General features: G+C 45.6%; 1 protein-coding gene across 2 annotated transcripts; it reads left to right on the plus strand.

Moving 5' to 3' along the window:
- The first annotated feature begins 68 nt into the window (after positions 1 to 68).
- LOC133108120 (receptor-interacting serine/threonine-protein kinase 4-like) lies at positions 69 to 12,762 on the plus strand. Of its 2 annotated transcripts, none has more exons than XM_061217552.1 (8): positions 69 to 397; positions 3,403 to 3,694; positions 4,695 to 4,843; positions 5,972 to 6,021; positions 7,296 to 7,454; positions 8,115 to 8,203; positions 9,423 to 9,654; positions 10,138 to 12,762. In XM_061217552.1, exons 1-8 carry the CDS (start codon positions 216 to 218, stop codon positions 11,418 to 11,420), a joined length of 2,436 nt encoding a protein of 811 aa, XP_061073536.1. In that variant the 5' UTR covers positions 69 to 215; the 3' UTR covers positions 11,421 to 12,762. The 2 variants fall into 2 exon arrangements, with proteins under 2 accessions (XP_061073536.1, XP_061073537.1); XM_061217553.1 differs by having other exon boundaries at positions 9,426 to 9,654.
- Positions 12,763 to 13,813: the final 1,051 nt, after the last annotated feature.

The following is a 13,813-nucleotide window of genomic DNA, read 5'->3' on the forward strand; positions in this document are numbered from 1 at the left end:
GGCAGACGCAGGAAGTGTTGCAACTAGGCCACTCCTTGTTTACCTGACAAGGGGCGCGGCTTACCGCTAAACCAGGCAGACTTTGAGAGCGAAATTAAAAAAAACAACACAGTGACGGCAGGTGAGCGAACTGTGCAGGGAGTTCGGTGTGGTTAAAAAAAAAAAAAGGTGTAAAAGGGGCTATCGTCAGGAAAGTAGCCTCATTTGAGAAACTCATGGAGGCTCCGGTAAACTCCCCTGCGATAATGGGGTTACTGAAAACCTTCGACTCTTCTGAGTTTACGAGCTGGGAAAAGATTGGCTCCGGTGGGTTTGGACATGTATACAAAGTACGACATGAACAGTGGAAAACATGGCTGGCAATCAAGTGTCCTCCCAGTCTTTGTATGGACGAAAAGTAAGTTCTCTCAATTAGTAACAACTTTTTGTGCTACTTATCAACTTTTTGTGGGAAAAGAAAAATTCAGATCTTTGGCTTTTAGAGTATCTGACGTCTCTTCCGTCACGAATTGCCCTTGCAGAGTTGGCTATAGATACGATGTAAGGCTGGCATTCAGTGAACCTGCATTCTTCTGTTACTTGCAAGTTTCATTTCCAAAGTTTTGATATTCAGCTTATATAACTTGGTGGTCTGACAATAAATTTAAAAAATGTATCGTTTCATTTGAGGTGATCTCTGCACTGAAACAATGTATATGGATATGCATGTATTTACACACACCCATCCATATTTTCTCCTACTGTTGATCTCTTATTTCACTATATTCAGACCATGTTACCCTTCTCATTCCTTGTGCTTTTGGAGTTTTCCACAGTGCCTCCGGCTAAGATTATCCACTTGTGTCTGAGTGTTGTGATCTCTTACGAGCACCAGCTCACGAAAGAGAACGCATATCATAACCTCTCAGGAAGGCCTCAAAATTCAGAAGTGTTGTCATGAGCTAATAAATTAATATTTATTCATTAGCCAACCTCGCTACACATTGATTTGGTATCAATCGGTGGTAGCTAGTTTAATTTGCACTAGCTATACATTGTCCTTGCATGCCGAGAGAATACAGATCTTGGAGGCAAGAGAAAAAAAAATCAATGCTGTTGCTTTACTGGATATCTATACCTACTCCTGCTGTCAGGAGCCTACACCTAGAAATGCATCTCATCGTGTTTCCATCCTTTTTTTCTCCCAGTAATCTCTTCTGATCTCACAACATAAAGCGCGCTTTTTTATTGATCAGACCGAAGGTGGGTGGAATATTTTGGAATATATTGTGGTTTATGTCGGCTATCGATATTTTCCCACCGCTCTTCTCTGGTGGAGGCGGCGTCTCATTGGGGTTAGATAAACGAATGCAACAGAGGCTGCAGTCTGGCGGGGCTGTTTTTTCACACTGGTCGGTTACAACGAGCTAACTGTAGAGCAGCGCTGAAAGTATTCATGATTCTGAGATAAGGACTGCGGTAACACCGATGGTCGCTGGATTGGTTGTGTTTTTCAAAACAAAAAATAAAATGAGATTCTAAAATCACAATCATATGCTTGGGCTAATATCCCACGTGAGGAACAAGATATTTAATAAATGGCTGGACGGCTGGGTATGGATAGTTATTCATACCATCACTTTGTTGTACGTCGCTCTGGATAAGAGCGTCTGCCAAATGCCAATAATGTAATGTAATGTAATCACAGTAGGCCTACTTAAGACAGATATTTTGTAGTAGGCCTACTCAGCAGGCTTGTCAACATGTTCCTTGTGTGACGTTTTCCTTTTTCAAAACAAGATGGTAAGTGAAAGGAATAAAAAGGTAGGATAAAAATATATTAGTGTGCCTTAGTATAAATGTACCTTAGGAGTGTGTAAGCTCAGCCAAACTGTCAAACCATTCAGCTACAACTATTAAACCTAACTTGGTAATTTACCTAACATACAGTTAAATGATACACACAGAATGCAAACAAACAACGCAAGGCATATCCTGGTCTAATGTTCATTTTCAACAGGTGGCCCAATTCTTGTTTGAGTTTCATAATTTCTTATTTTGTCTTCAAGACTTCTGTGAAAGATGTCCAGGGATTGTCATTCCATTATTAGTAACATAATTTCCTTTAAATGATAAGCGGGTTAGGGTAATGAATGAATGAATGAATGAATGAATTGGAAAAATGAGTCATTTTGAAAAGATTTCCTCTTGAATGTTCATGACCAGAATGTGTCAGTGTTATAATGCGTTGCAGGGGCCGGAGTGCAGGTGTTTCTACGGTTTTTAGACCTCCATTAGCAATCATTAGCTTTTGCACCAAGTGCAAATCACAATACTGCATGTTGGCGTGTTGCAATTCAAAGGTCATTTTCTTTGTTGTTTAGCTCACCCTTCTTTCAAAAGCCGACTGTTAATGAATTGCAACTGAAAAATGTGATGTGTTAAAAAAAATGAAGGTAAACATTTTTACAAACGGTTATTTGAGCAGTTTTCTAAATAGAATTAACAGTATATTCATTTGTTGACCTCAAAACAAATGTTCAAGGCGGGTATTCAACATGAACTATAAAATTTCACTTTGCATCATTCTCAGTTTCCACTGAATTTAGCTGCATGTATTTCTCCTTGTGGAATGGGTAGGGTCCAGCAAGGCGCGAATCTTCCTTCATACCGAATCCCAGTCTCCCGAAATGCACGTTAGCTCGTTTAGCTAAAGGCGCACGGTTTAAAGGGTTAACGACAACTCAAATCTGTGGGATGTGACGCACTACTGACGAAATAGCTGCGCTATATGGCACCTGGCTGGAAGTCAGCTAATTATAGCTAGCCAAATGTTTATGGAGGCCTTGTGAAAAGCTGCAGAACCGGTCTTTCAGGCTGTCCGCATGAAATATGCTGGCCTGTTTCTGGAGAGCACAGGAATGCTTTGTGTTGCCTGTAGAGTCCTACCTCTGCACTTAGATTTTCCCACTTTCTAGAACTCCAATCTTACTGTTAGTGAAGAGTGTATCCTGGAACGAAGTTTTAACTGTACCCCTAGTATTTTTTGAGAATGAAATGTATTCATTGCATTTAGTTGTAACATGTTGGTGACAATCGAAGAACTTCTAAAAGTGACGTTGGTTAAATGTACGAGTAGAAACTACGGCAGTGATCATCATATCTGGACTTGAATTCAAATCCGGTGCCGCCTTTCTTTTCTCCTGGGTAATTAACTGAACAATTGATACTACTGACTTCACGGTAAAGGGAGGATTGAAAACCAGCCGCTCTTCGCCCCCAGGGACTGTTATTTGATCCCTGCTCTGCGGCACGACATTCCAGGATAACACCGCATCTCCACCTCCGCTTTCCCCGTCGGCCGCGTCTCCAATGACCGCCATTTTGTTTCCGTCGTGTGACGCGGCGCTTTGTCTCCCGCAGGGAGCGCGCAGAGCTCCTGGAGGAGGCCAAAAAGATGGAGGCGGCGAAGTTCCAGCGCATCCTGCCGGTGTATGGGATCTGCAGGGACCCGCAGGGCCTGGTGATGGAGTACATGGAGACGGGCTCGCTGGAGGCCCTGCTGGCCTCCGTGGCGTTGCCGTGGGAGCTGCGCTTCCGCATGGTCCACGAGACAGCCGTGGGCATGAACTTCCTGCACTGCATGAGCCCGCCGCTGCTGCATCTGGACCTGAAGCCTGCCAACATCCTGCTGGACGCACACCACCACGTCAAGGTCAGGCTCGTGCTGACACATACACACACATACACACACATACACACACACACACACACACACACACACACACACACACACACACACACACACACACACACACACACACACACACACACGCCCATACACCCATACACACACACACACATACACACACCCATACACACACACACACCCATACACACACACACACACACACACACACACACACACACACACACACACACACACGCCCATACACACACACACACACCCATACACACACACACACACGGCCATACACACACACACACACACCCATACACACACACACACACACACACACACACACACACACGGCCATACACACACACACACACACACACCCATACACACACACACACACACACACACACACACACACACACACGCCCATACACACACACACACACACACACACACACACACACGCCCATACACACACACACACACACACCTATACACACACACACACACACACACGCCCACACACACACACACACACGCCCATACACACACACGCCCATACACACATGCAAGCACCCTGCTGGACGCACACTATCATGTCAAGGTCAGGCCCAGGCAAATATACACACGCATGCACGCACGCACATACCCATACACATTAGACTAAGCAGGAGACAGTCCTCCCCTGGAGCAATGCAGGGTTAAGGGCCTTGCTCAAGGGCCCAACGGCTGTGCGGATCTTATTGTGGCTACACCGGGGATCGAACCACCGACCTTGCGTGTCCCAGTCATGTACCTTAACCACTACGCTACAGGCCACTGAATCTGTCATTGATCTGCCTCATTTGAACAAAATCTTGTCGCTGGTAGATTTAATGATACATTTCACAATAAAACGTGGAGCACAGATCCAGGAGAGTGAGCAGTGGTAGAAAAGCTTGCCGGTTTACTTCAAACCGGAAAACCTCACCGCTACCACATTGAACATTAACCCGTGTCTTGTACTGGCGCTCAGATCTCAGACTTTGGCCTGGCGAGGTGGAATGGCCTCTCCCGGGACGAAGACATCAGCTGCGACGGGTTCGGCGGCACCATCGCGTACCTCCCGCCGGAGAGACTCATCGAGAAGAACCGGGTCTCCGACACCAAGCACGACGTGTACAGGTGAGCCAAAAAGCCACCTCTCACTAAGTCAGCCGATCTTTACTTAGGATAGTGCCACTTAGAAGCAGGTTGTCCCATAATGCTTCAAAATGCTTCATTTCCCGAGGGGGGGGAATGAAATCTGAAAATATTTGTTCCCGAAAGAAAAAGTCTCCAAAAGGGGGGAAACAGGAGAATTCTCTTTGCTTGGCTTTTCCGGATTCCATTATGATGGCTTCCTTGTTTACATTACATTATTTCATTCATCGCATATTGTGACTTCTAGAATTTTCTCCCAGCCCTTCCTCCTTCTGTCTCTAAGAGTGGCTAATGCAACAATACACGGCTTTCTGACAAATACTCATGTGCTCCTCCTCTAGGGCAGTGCTGCTAAAAGCCCTGTTCATACCCGACTAAATTTCATTGACCTTTGGTTCAACCCAATCAGTATAAGCCAACACTTTGCCCTTAGGGCATTTGCCTGGCCATTCTAGATCCAGTTTTTCAACAAACCGGCTTCCCGTTCCCACTTTGTGATATAATATCCGTTTTGCTGCTGTGTATAGTGAGAATGTCATTGAAAATCATTTAAAGATAGGGAGGAAACTATAAAAGTTCAAAGTAACACACAAACTGTCTTAAACCGTGTAACAGCTTTCAGATTATTTGGACAATTGTAGATGCTTCTTAGGTAGTCTGTACCTACTTGCCAAAATGTATGTACTAGAAAAAATATTAAAACCGGTAAATGGCACAATCCACAACAAGCCATATCACTTTCCAAAAGGAATGCCCCTTTGGGTAAAAATGCTTTATCGGGGTGGGGGAGGTGACTTTGGTCCAGATAATCAAGTAAAATACCCTGAGCGTCTGTGGAATAATGTCCAAAATAGGAAATCTGTGAAGAGACGATGAATATGGCATGGTTTTACATTCAGCTGTCGTCCATGTTATCGTGCTAGTTACACATGGTCTACTGCATATATCTAGCTGTTAGTAGCTGTGCTCTGCATTTTTTGCATTTTGTAGCTGTCCTATCTGATTGTAATTTGCATATGTCACGTAATGGTCTGGACAAAACCGTTGCTTAATAGATTAATCAGACTACGTCTTTACACAAAGTGATTCTTCTTCTTTGGTGTTTTTCAGCTTTGCTGTTGTCGTGTGGGGAATACTGACCCAGAAGAAGCCATATCAAGGTAATGCTGAAATGTTTAAAAAAAGCTTTCTAAAAAGTATCCCAAAAAAAGCGACCTTCAGCTTTGAATTTGTGACCAACGGGTTCATCTTCAAAGAAGACCAATTAAAGAATAACCACAGACAGTCTGTGGCAAGCAAACCACAGACAGTCTGTGGTAATCAAAAAGCAGTCTGTGGCAAGCAAAACACAGACACAAACACTGATTACAAGATAACTATTACTTCCTCTAAAACAAGCTTATTGTCAGTTTGTAATGAAGGAAAACTGGTCAGAACAGTGTTCTGTGTAGAGTAGTCTCTTCTCAGCTTTTCATATCATATGATTGCATGACAGATAACACAGAGGTTATTGCTCCTGTGATGCTTATCAACCTGAGCATGCTTAAATATGACGTTTAGGCTTCCACGAAAGGATCATGGCCCCACAGTACATATTTTCTGTTATAATAGATATCTTAGATATTTCAAACAGTCGGAACATAAGGAAGTGCATTCAGCTGATTGTGAATCTGTCACGGCTTCCGCATTAGAGCGTGGCGTTCATTCTTTCATTTTGTGAGACTACAAAGAAATGGTGGCTGGTTGATTACAATGCCCTTACCGCCCTGGGCCAGTGTTTGCTCATTCTGGGGCACAAGTAGCGATTGTTTTCCCAAGCACAACTGACGCCCCCGCAGGTGAAGGAATTTAATCAGCTACCGGCTGAAATTCTGCCCTTGAGAGAGGAGGGGGGGGTGGGGGGGAAGTCATTCTGTAAAGGGATTGTATAAGCAAGAGATTTAATTTGTGTTTCTGTAGCCTAACGCCAGTCATTGTCCAGTGTTTCTCGATTTAAAGAGAACTAAGTCAGTAGTTACGGTTCTACATTTGCAACTGTATCCATGTCAACATGTTATGTTCTTTTGAGGGGTTGTATTGAAGTACTATAGTCAGATTACCACAATTGATGTGTTGGTTGTAAACCTGAATACAGCAGTTGCAAACTCCTAGGGAACTGGTTTTCTTTCCAATATTTAGTATGCGGACATTTACTTTAAATATTGTACACAATAAACAAATGAATATATTTGCTCGGACAAGGACCATTAAGGAACAACCGTTGACATAAAAATTGCAAATAGTTGTTTCATTTTATCTGATTGAACTGAACTGAACGTTATCAGTTAGCTTCCTTGACTGTAAAAACGAAATGTTTTGCATTCAAGTACTTTTTTGGGTATTTTTCTTTAAGCTCATTTCCTGATCAACTGGGTTACTTTGCTTTGCCCCGCAGGAGACAACAACATCCTGCACGTGATGCTGAAGGTGGTGAAGGGGGCGCGGCCGGATATGTCCGCTGTGCCACGCTCCCGCCCGCCGGCCTGCGACAGCCTCCTGTCCCTGGCGCAGCGATGCTGGCAGACCTCCCCGGACGCCCGGCCCAGCTTCCTGGGTGAGCGGCACGCAGCCGGCCTCCGCCGTCACCGGCCGTCAGTCTGTTCTGTGCGAATGTGCCGACTAAACGGCCGCTACAAAACCTGGCACGCTGCCGGTCAGGGCTGCGGCAGAGCCGGGATGCATGTCCCATGAAAACGAGAAGCTTTTTTTTGGATGATCAAATTTTTATTATTTCTGTTAAATTGTAAGGAACACCGTACATGAAATACAAGGCTCACAAACCACCACTCCCCCAGTCTTCCCTAAAGCCATTGCTTGACCCAATGCCTGGAGGGGCTGCAGCCCGGATAAAGCAGTCATTCAGCCCCCAGTACTAATATGTCACTAACCACGGCCGCATTCAGCTAAAAATGCCTTAAAGACAAGCTGAAATCAAAAGAAAACAGTTGGAAACTGTTTAATTTAAGCATCTGAATAAATTTTACGATCAAAGTATCAAAATGTATCCGCGGTATGTATCAAGTGAGTTGTGGATGGAAATTTGGTAAACAGCATTTGACAGCACCGTATATATAAACCTGAGGAATGTTCTTCCTGAAGAAGCAGCTGGAGAAGTGTGATCCTGCAGCCTTTGTTCTACGTGCCTGGCTGTCTAACCCTCGCTTGTGTCGGAGAATTGCAGCGTGTTCTAAGGCTACTCTTATTTCTTCTGTAGAGATCACCTCAGAGACCGAGGAGCTTTGTGGCAAACCATCGGAGGATTCCAACCGCCCAACGGCTGACCCGGAGCCAAGCCCAGAGCAGGTACACGCAGCCACTTTTGGTCAAAGGCTTGCTCCTACTGAAGGCTAGGCTTAGCTTGACCTGGAAGCTTAATTATGTCGTTGATTTATTGCTGCCGTTGTATTGGAATTCATCTTTGACATGCTATTTTATCTTTTACGTCTTGGATCTATTCTACTCTGATTAGTTCTTTGCGACATTTGGGAAAATGCAGTGTGATGGCATTCTTGAAAGTCTTCGGTGATGATGTGTTTCTTTCCTGTTTGGTTACGTCTTGCGTTAAGAAATACCTAATCAATGCTGTCTGGCAACGCTTCCCTGAAATGGCCTTTTTGGTTGATGTCTAACCCTGTGCAGTAACTGTATGGATCTGATACATTTACTTGCATTTTAGCAATTAGCACAACTTTCAGAGATTTCATTTTTATTTACATGTTGATGCAGCTGGATATTTTTAGTGAACCAATTAAATTAATACCTTGCTCAAGAGTACTGCAGCATCACCGGTGGGAATACAACCCACAACCTTTGAGTTATAAGTTCTATAAACTGATCATAGTACTACACTCCCACCTTAACAACCACTTAGTAAACAACTGATTATGATCTCCCCAGCCCTGGAGATCTATGACCCAGAGCAGCACAGCCGTTGGGCCCTTGAGCAAGGCCCTTCACCACACATTGTTGCAGGGGGATTGTCTCCTGCTTAGTCTAGTCAACTGTAAGTCGCATTGGATAAAAGCGTCAGCTAAATGGCATGTAATGTAGTCCTGCAGGTTTTCACTGCAAACCTAACAAAGCACTACTCATTCACCAGCTAGTGATCATACTGAGCTGCTAATTAGTAGTAGTAGTTATTTAGGTCCTTATTAACAATTCTTACAGAATGAATGCACATAGAAATAATGAATAACAATATTGACCGAAAAGGTGTGGGCTGAAGCTTCAGCTTATTTCACCTACCCTTTTTACATCACATATTCACATAGTCAACCCTTTCACTAATGAGTAGAATCAGATCTGCCAATTTAGGGTTGAAATGAAAACCTACCGGACAGTAGTTTTCCAGAAACAGGGTTGGGCTGGCCTGCCAAACATATTGTACATATTATACATATTGTACTTCTATGTGGCCAGAGATTTATAGATGATGCAGTTCAGGTTAGGTAAACTGCTTTAGGGCACAGGAGTGGCTAAAACTACAGTTCTCTAAGTGCTGTTCCACCCTTCTACTCCAAAGCAGGAGGTTAAGACGCAGGTCGAGAAGCCAAATCCAGTGCTGGTTCCAGAAAAAGACCTGAGTCTGAGCGAGCTGCTGACCCAGGTGGATTCTGGGATTTCCCAAAGCTTCGACTGCGTCCTAGACAAGGAAAACGCGGATCGGAGGCTGTCGGGAGTGTCCAGGAGTGACCATTCCTTCTCCTCCCAGGGCTCCCTCAACCTTTCCTTCGAAAAGGAACTCGCTGCCACTGGTAAGATGAACACAGTTCAGGGAGGAACAGAAAATGTAGGCTAATTTCTGTATGAAGTCAAGGTCATTATGAGCCTTATTGTAACAAGTGTTAAAGGTACAATAGGTAAGATTTTTGTGTTGAAACATTATTACAAGATTGTAAATCCCTTCCTATCATTTAAGAAGGCTCACTGAGATGTTGACTCACCCTCTGCGAGTGTTTATAGTCCTTAAATTAGGGTTTCAAATCATACAGTTGAAGGCCCAACACTCTGTACAAAAACATTGTATTGCTGTACAGTAGTTTTCATTGGTTGAAAATTGGTTCTAATCGCCACAGCCAATAGCGTAGGGGTTTCAGCATCAGCGCGTTCACAGAGAAGGGGGAGGGATAAACAGTGTTGTGGTTTGAGCGTATTTGTTGCTGCAATTCCCATTGTGCCTTTAACTGTTGAGTCGTCGGACTTGGTAACTGGTGATGGTGAACCTGTGCTTTCTCCAGACTCAGGGCTGCTGGATGCGCAGCAGAGGAAGCTGTGTGAGGCGATCCGGATGCAGGACATGGCCAAGCTGATGAAGATCCTGCAACCGCAGGACGTGGACCTGGTCCTGGAGGACGGGCGTAGCTTGCTGCACTACGCCGTTCAGGTGGCGAACGAGGAGGCGGTCAAGTTCCTGCTCCTCAACAACGCCAACCCCAACCTGGCCGACCCCGCGGGCTCCACGGCGCTGCACCTGGCGGCCGAGAAGAAGCTGAGGAACATCTCCGAGGTCCTGCTCTCCCGCAAGGCCACCAACCCCAACGCCAAGGACGAAGACCTCTACACGCCGCTCCACTTCGCCGCCCTCAACGGCGACGAGGACGTGGCCCGCCTGCTCCTGGAGAAGAGCGCCTCGCTCAACGAGCCGGACCTGGAGGGCCGCACGCCCGCCCACGTGGCCTGCCAGCACGGCCAGGAGAGCGTGGTGCGGGTGCTGCTGAGCCGCGGGGCGGACACCCGCGTGCCGGGGAAGAACGGCTGGACGGCGCTCCACTACGCCGCCTGGCAGGGCCACCTGCCCATCGTCAAGCTGCTGGCCAAGCTGCCGGGGGCCAGGGTGGACGAGACGACCTCGGACGGGCGTAGCGCCCTGCACCTGGCCTCCCACAGGGGGCGCTACAGGGTGGCACGCATCCTGGTGGGGCTGGGGGCCGACGTCCTCCTGGCAGACCGTGACGGGCGCTCGCCGCTACACGTGGCGGCCGAGATGGGCCACACCAGCACCGCCAGGCTGCTGGTCAAACACCACGCCCCGGTGCAGGCCCAGACCGGCCAGGGATGGACCCCTCTGCACCTGGCCGCCCGGCACGGTCACCTGCCCACGGTCAAGATGCTGCTCGGGGAGGGGGCGGATCCGCTGGCGGTCGACCTGGACCAGCACACCGCCCGCCATCTCGCCGCAGAGGAAGGACACTCAAACGTCGTCGAAGAGCTTCAGCGGAACCTTCCGGAGAGCCCTATCGTGCCCGAAGAGCCGGGTCGGGCCCCTTCGCTTCTCGCGTCTCAGGGAGGTGACACGGACACGGCCACGGCCGGCGCGCTGCCTTCCCACAGGGCACAGACGCCCCTGCTCTGTCAGAACTCAGACTCCCAGAATGCACTGTGGCAGACGGAGGAGGACAGCGGCCGGCCCGCCGCGGTGACGGATCTCCAGCCGGTGCTGGCGGCCCTGAAACGCACGGAGAGCGAGAGGCCTGCCCGCCAGGACCCGGCCCGGCCCCTCTGTGCCCCAGCCTCCTGTTAAACCCCCGCTGAGGCCGTGAACGGGATCTCATTTAAATCAGGAGACGCTGTTTGACATTTATTGCACCAGAAAGCTATTATATTGTTTGAAAAGTACCACTGACAGTCCATATTGTATTTGAAGGAGTGCGTGTGCAATCGCAAGTTACTTGCTTTGCCGTTTGCCATATCGTGGCAGTGATGGACAAGCTGATCTGACAATAATGACATTTGATTAATTTTTTTTATTAAAAAGCTATTTTTGAGAATGGGAAAATGTTTTAAAAATGTGTTGTAGCCCCTTCTTTGATTTAATCACAGAAACATTTGTATACTCTCTTCCATACAGTTTGCATATTTCGACACAAATGTGTTTCTAAGTGGAGCAGATTGCAGACACTGAAGTATACTCAGCACAGCATCGAAAAGGTGCTGCAAGCTAATTACTGTGTCTGTCGTGGTGAAACGGTTCATGTTGAGTCTCCCTCCACAAGGCCAAATCCCTGTCTTCTGCCTCAGGTGAAACAATTATAAGGCGTACTTTGAACACATTCCAGGACATTTGGCATGAATGCATTTGCTCAACCTAATGGAATGAAAACAAATGGGTCTGTGTTGGGAAACTGCAATGTGCCAATACACTTTTGTTGATGCTACGCCCCTATGTGCACAATGTTGATTTCAACCTAGAGCTTAGTGTAGACTTCACTGATTACTGATTACACGTATAAAAACCGAGTTTGTTTGGATGGTTCAAATTAATCAGTCACAAAATATGGTTTGTCATTGCTGGAGTGTCCAGAGGAATGCAGACAGTTATGATGTCAGCATCGTATTAAGATTGTGCACTGGAAGAATGTCACGTAGGAAACATTTTTGGAATATTGGAGCAGAGATGCTTTTACAATTAATATTGAACATCCTGTTTTAAATTTTAATAACATTTTTGTTATTTATTTTTCAATGTAATACTGAACTATTCACAGAGCCCAGCCACTGTAGCTTTACTGCTTCTGCGTTATTAGAGAGTGCTTTCTGTCACCCAGTGAGCCATTGTTATGCTCTTAATGGGGGAGCTTTCTCTTTTCTTTTCTTGCCCTGACTCCAAAGCACTGAGTATATGGCTACTCCAGCCTGATTTACTACATGGGATTGTTTGCAGAGACCGCTTAAATCAGCCGTTTAGTTCTGTGTAATCCGACGCTATACATCAGGAACACTGTTTCCAAGCAAGTGCCCAAAGCCGCAGCAATTTTCTTGCCACCCATTGTAATATAGTAGTGTTTATACGGTTTTTATGGTTTTCATCCATAACCAATACTACTTATGTACGTACTGGCTAAGTAAAGAACATTTTACTTTAACTGCATGGCTTTGTCTGCATAGTGTTTTTTATTTTTTTGTAAAATATAGTCTAAAATATGGGATGAATGAATGCACGCCCTTAATGGTAAGATCTTTGTTGGTCTCAGTAAGCAATTATACTATTTAAGCTTACCCAAATGACATGGCTTAATATGGGTTGTTTATCACAGTGATCATGTGTTTTTCTTTTCTCATAACAATTGACCAATTAATCGGAGGGAAGGAAAACCTACCGAAGCTGGCCCTCCCTTCGGTGGCAACGGACAGTGTCCAGTTAAACCGTGGCATGGACTGAATTCGGTTTTAAACTAAACTGAAAACGTTGCAATACTTAAACCAAATAAGAGACGGGGAAATCGGGGCAAGTAAAACGTTTGTTGGTCGTGGTCTCGTGGAAACGCATGTCCAACGCATGTCAATGGCATGAAGCATCTTGAAATATTATATACCTGTACTACATGAATAGAAGTCCGAACGGGAATGATTTGGTGCTAAGGGGAATGATCATGGGACTTAACTAACGTTATATTTCCTTGAGTTGAAATAGTAAATAGCTATAATGAGCTATCTATAGCGTAGTGTTCTGTGAAAAATAATATTTGTCGTTGAAGCGAATGGTCTATTTGAGGTTACAAATATGGTTTTAAAGGTTTAAAGGTCAAATGTATTTTGTTACCTTTTTAATCAGTGTGAATCTATATTTCGTCTATGTTTCGATGGTGATTGTATGTGTACAGCCTAGGCCATGTGGCCTGTACTTTGTGGTTCCCCCAACATGCAAAATATTAGTCTGTAGCTATACCTCTACAAAATGGTGAGCTGGCATTTTCTCGTTGTTTTTGTGGTTTCACAGAAGAACACTTCTCAAATATATTCTCAGTATCTATAGGGTGCTTTGCTATTTGGGATGCTGATGTTTGTGCAGACACTATAGCTGGCATGCCTATGGGTACACGGTTCCACTGTTGCTGTGGTAACTGTTCCCAAAGAGGCGCTCCGATTTCAGCAGAGTGGAACTTCTTAATTAGAGTTTAGGGACCAGTGTGAAAT

The sequence above is a fragment of the Conger conger genome, chromosome 13, assembly GCF_963514075.1.
Source record: "Conger conger chromosome 13, fConCon1.1, whole genome shotgun sequence".
NCBI lineage: Eukaryota > Metazoa > Chordata > Actinopteri > Anguilliformes > Congridae > Conger > Conger conger.

Coding starts and splice junctions, on each gene's coding strand:
- LOC133108120 (XM_061217552.1), top strand. CDS start 216: ATGGAGGCTCCGGTAAACTCCCCTGCGATAATGGGGTTACTGAAAACC. Junction 3,695..4,694: donor ACGCACACCACCACGTCAAG/GTCAGGCTCGTG, acceptor ACTGGCGCTCAG/ATCTCAGACTTTGGCCTGGC. Junction 8,204..9,422: donor CGGAGCCAAGCCCAGAGCAG/GTACACGCAGCC, acceptor TCTACTCCAAAG/CAGGAGGTTAAGACGCAGGT.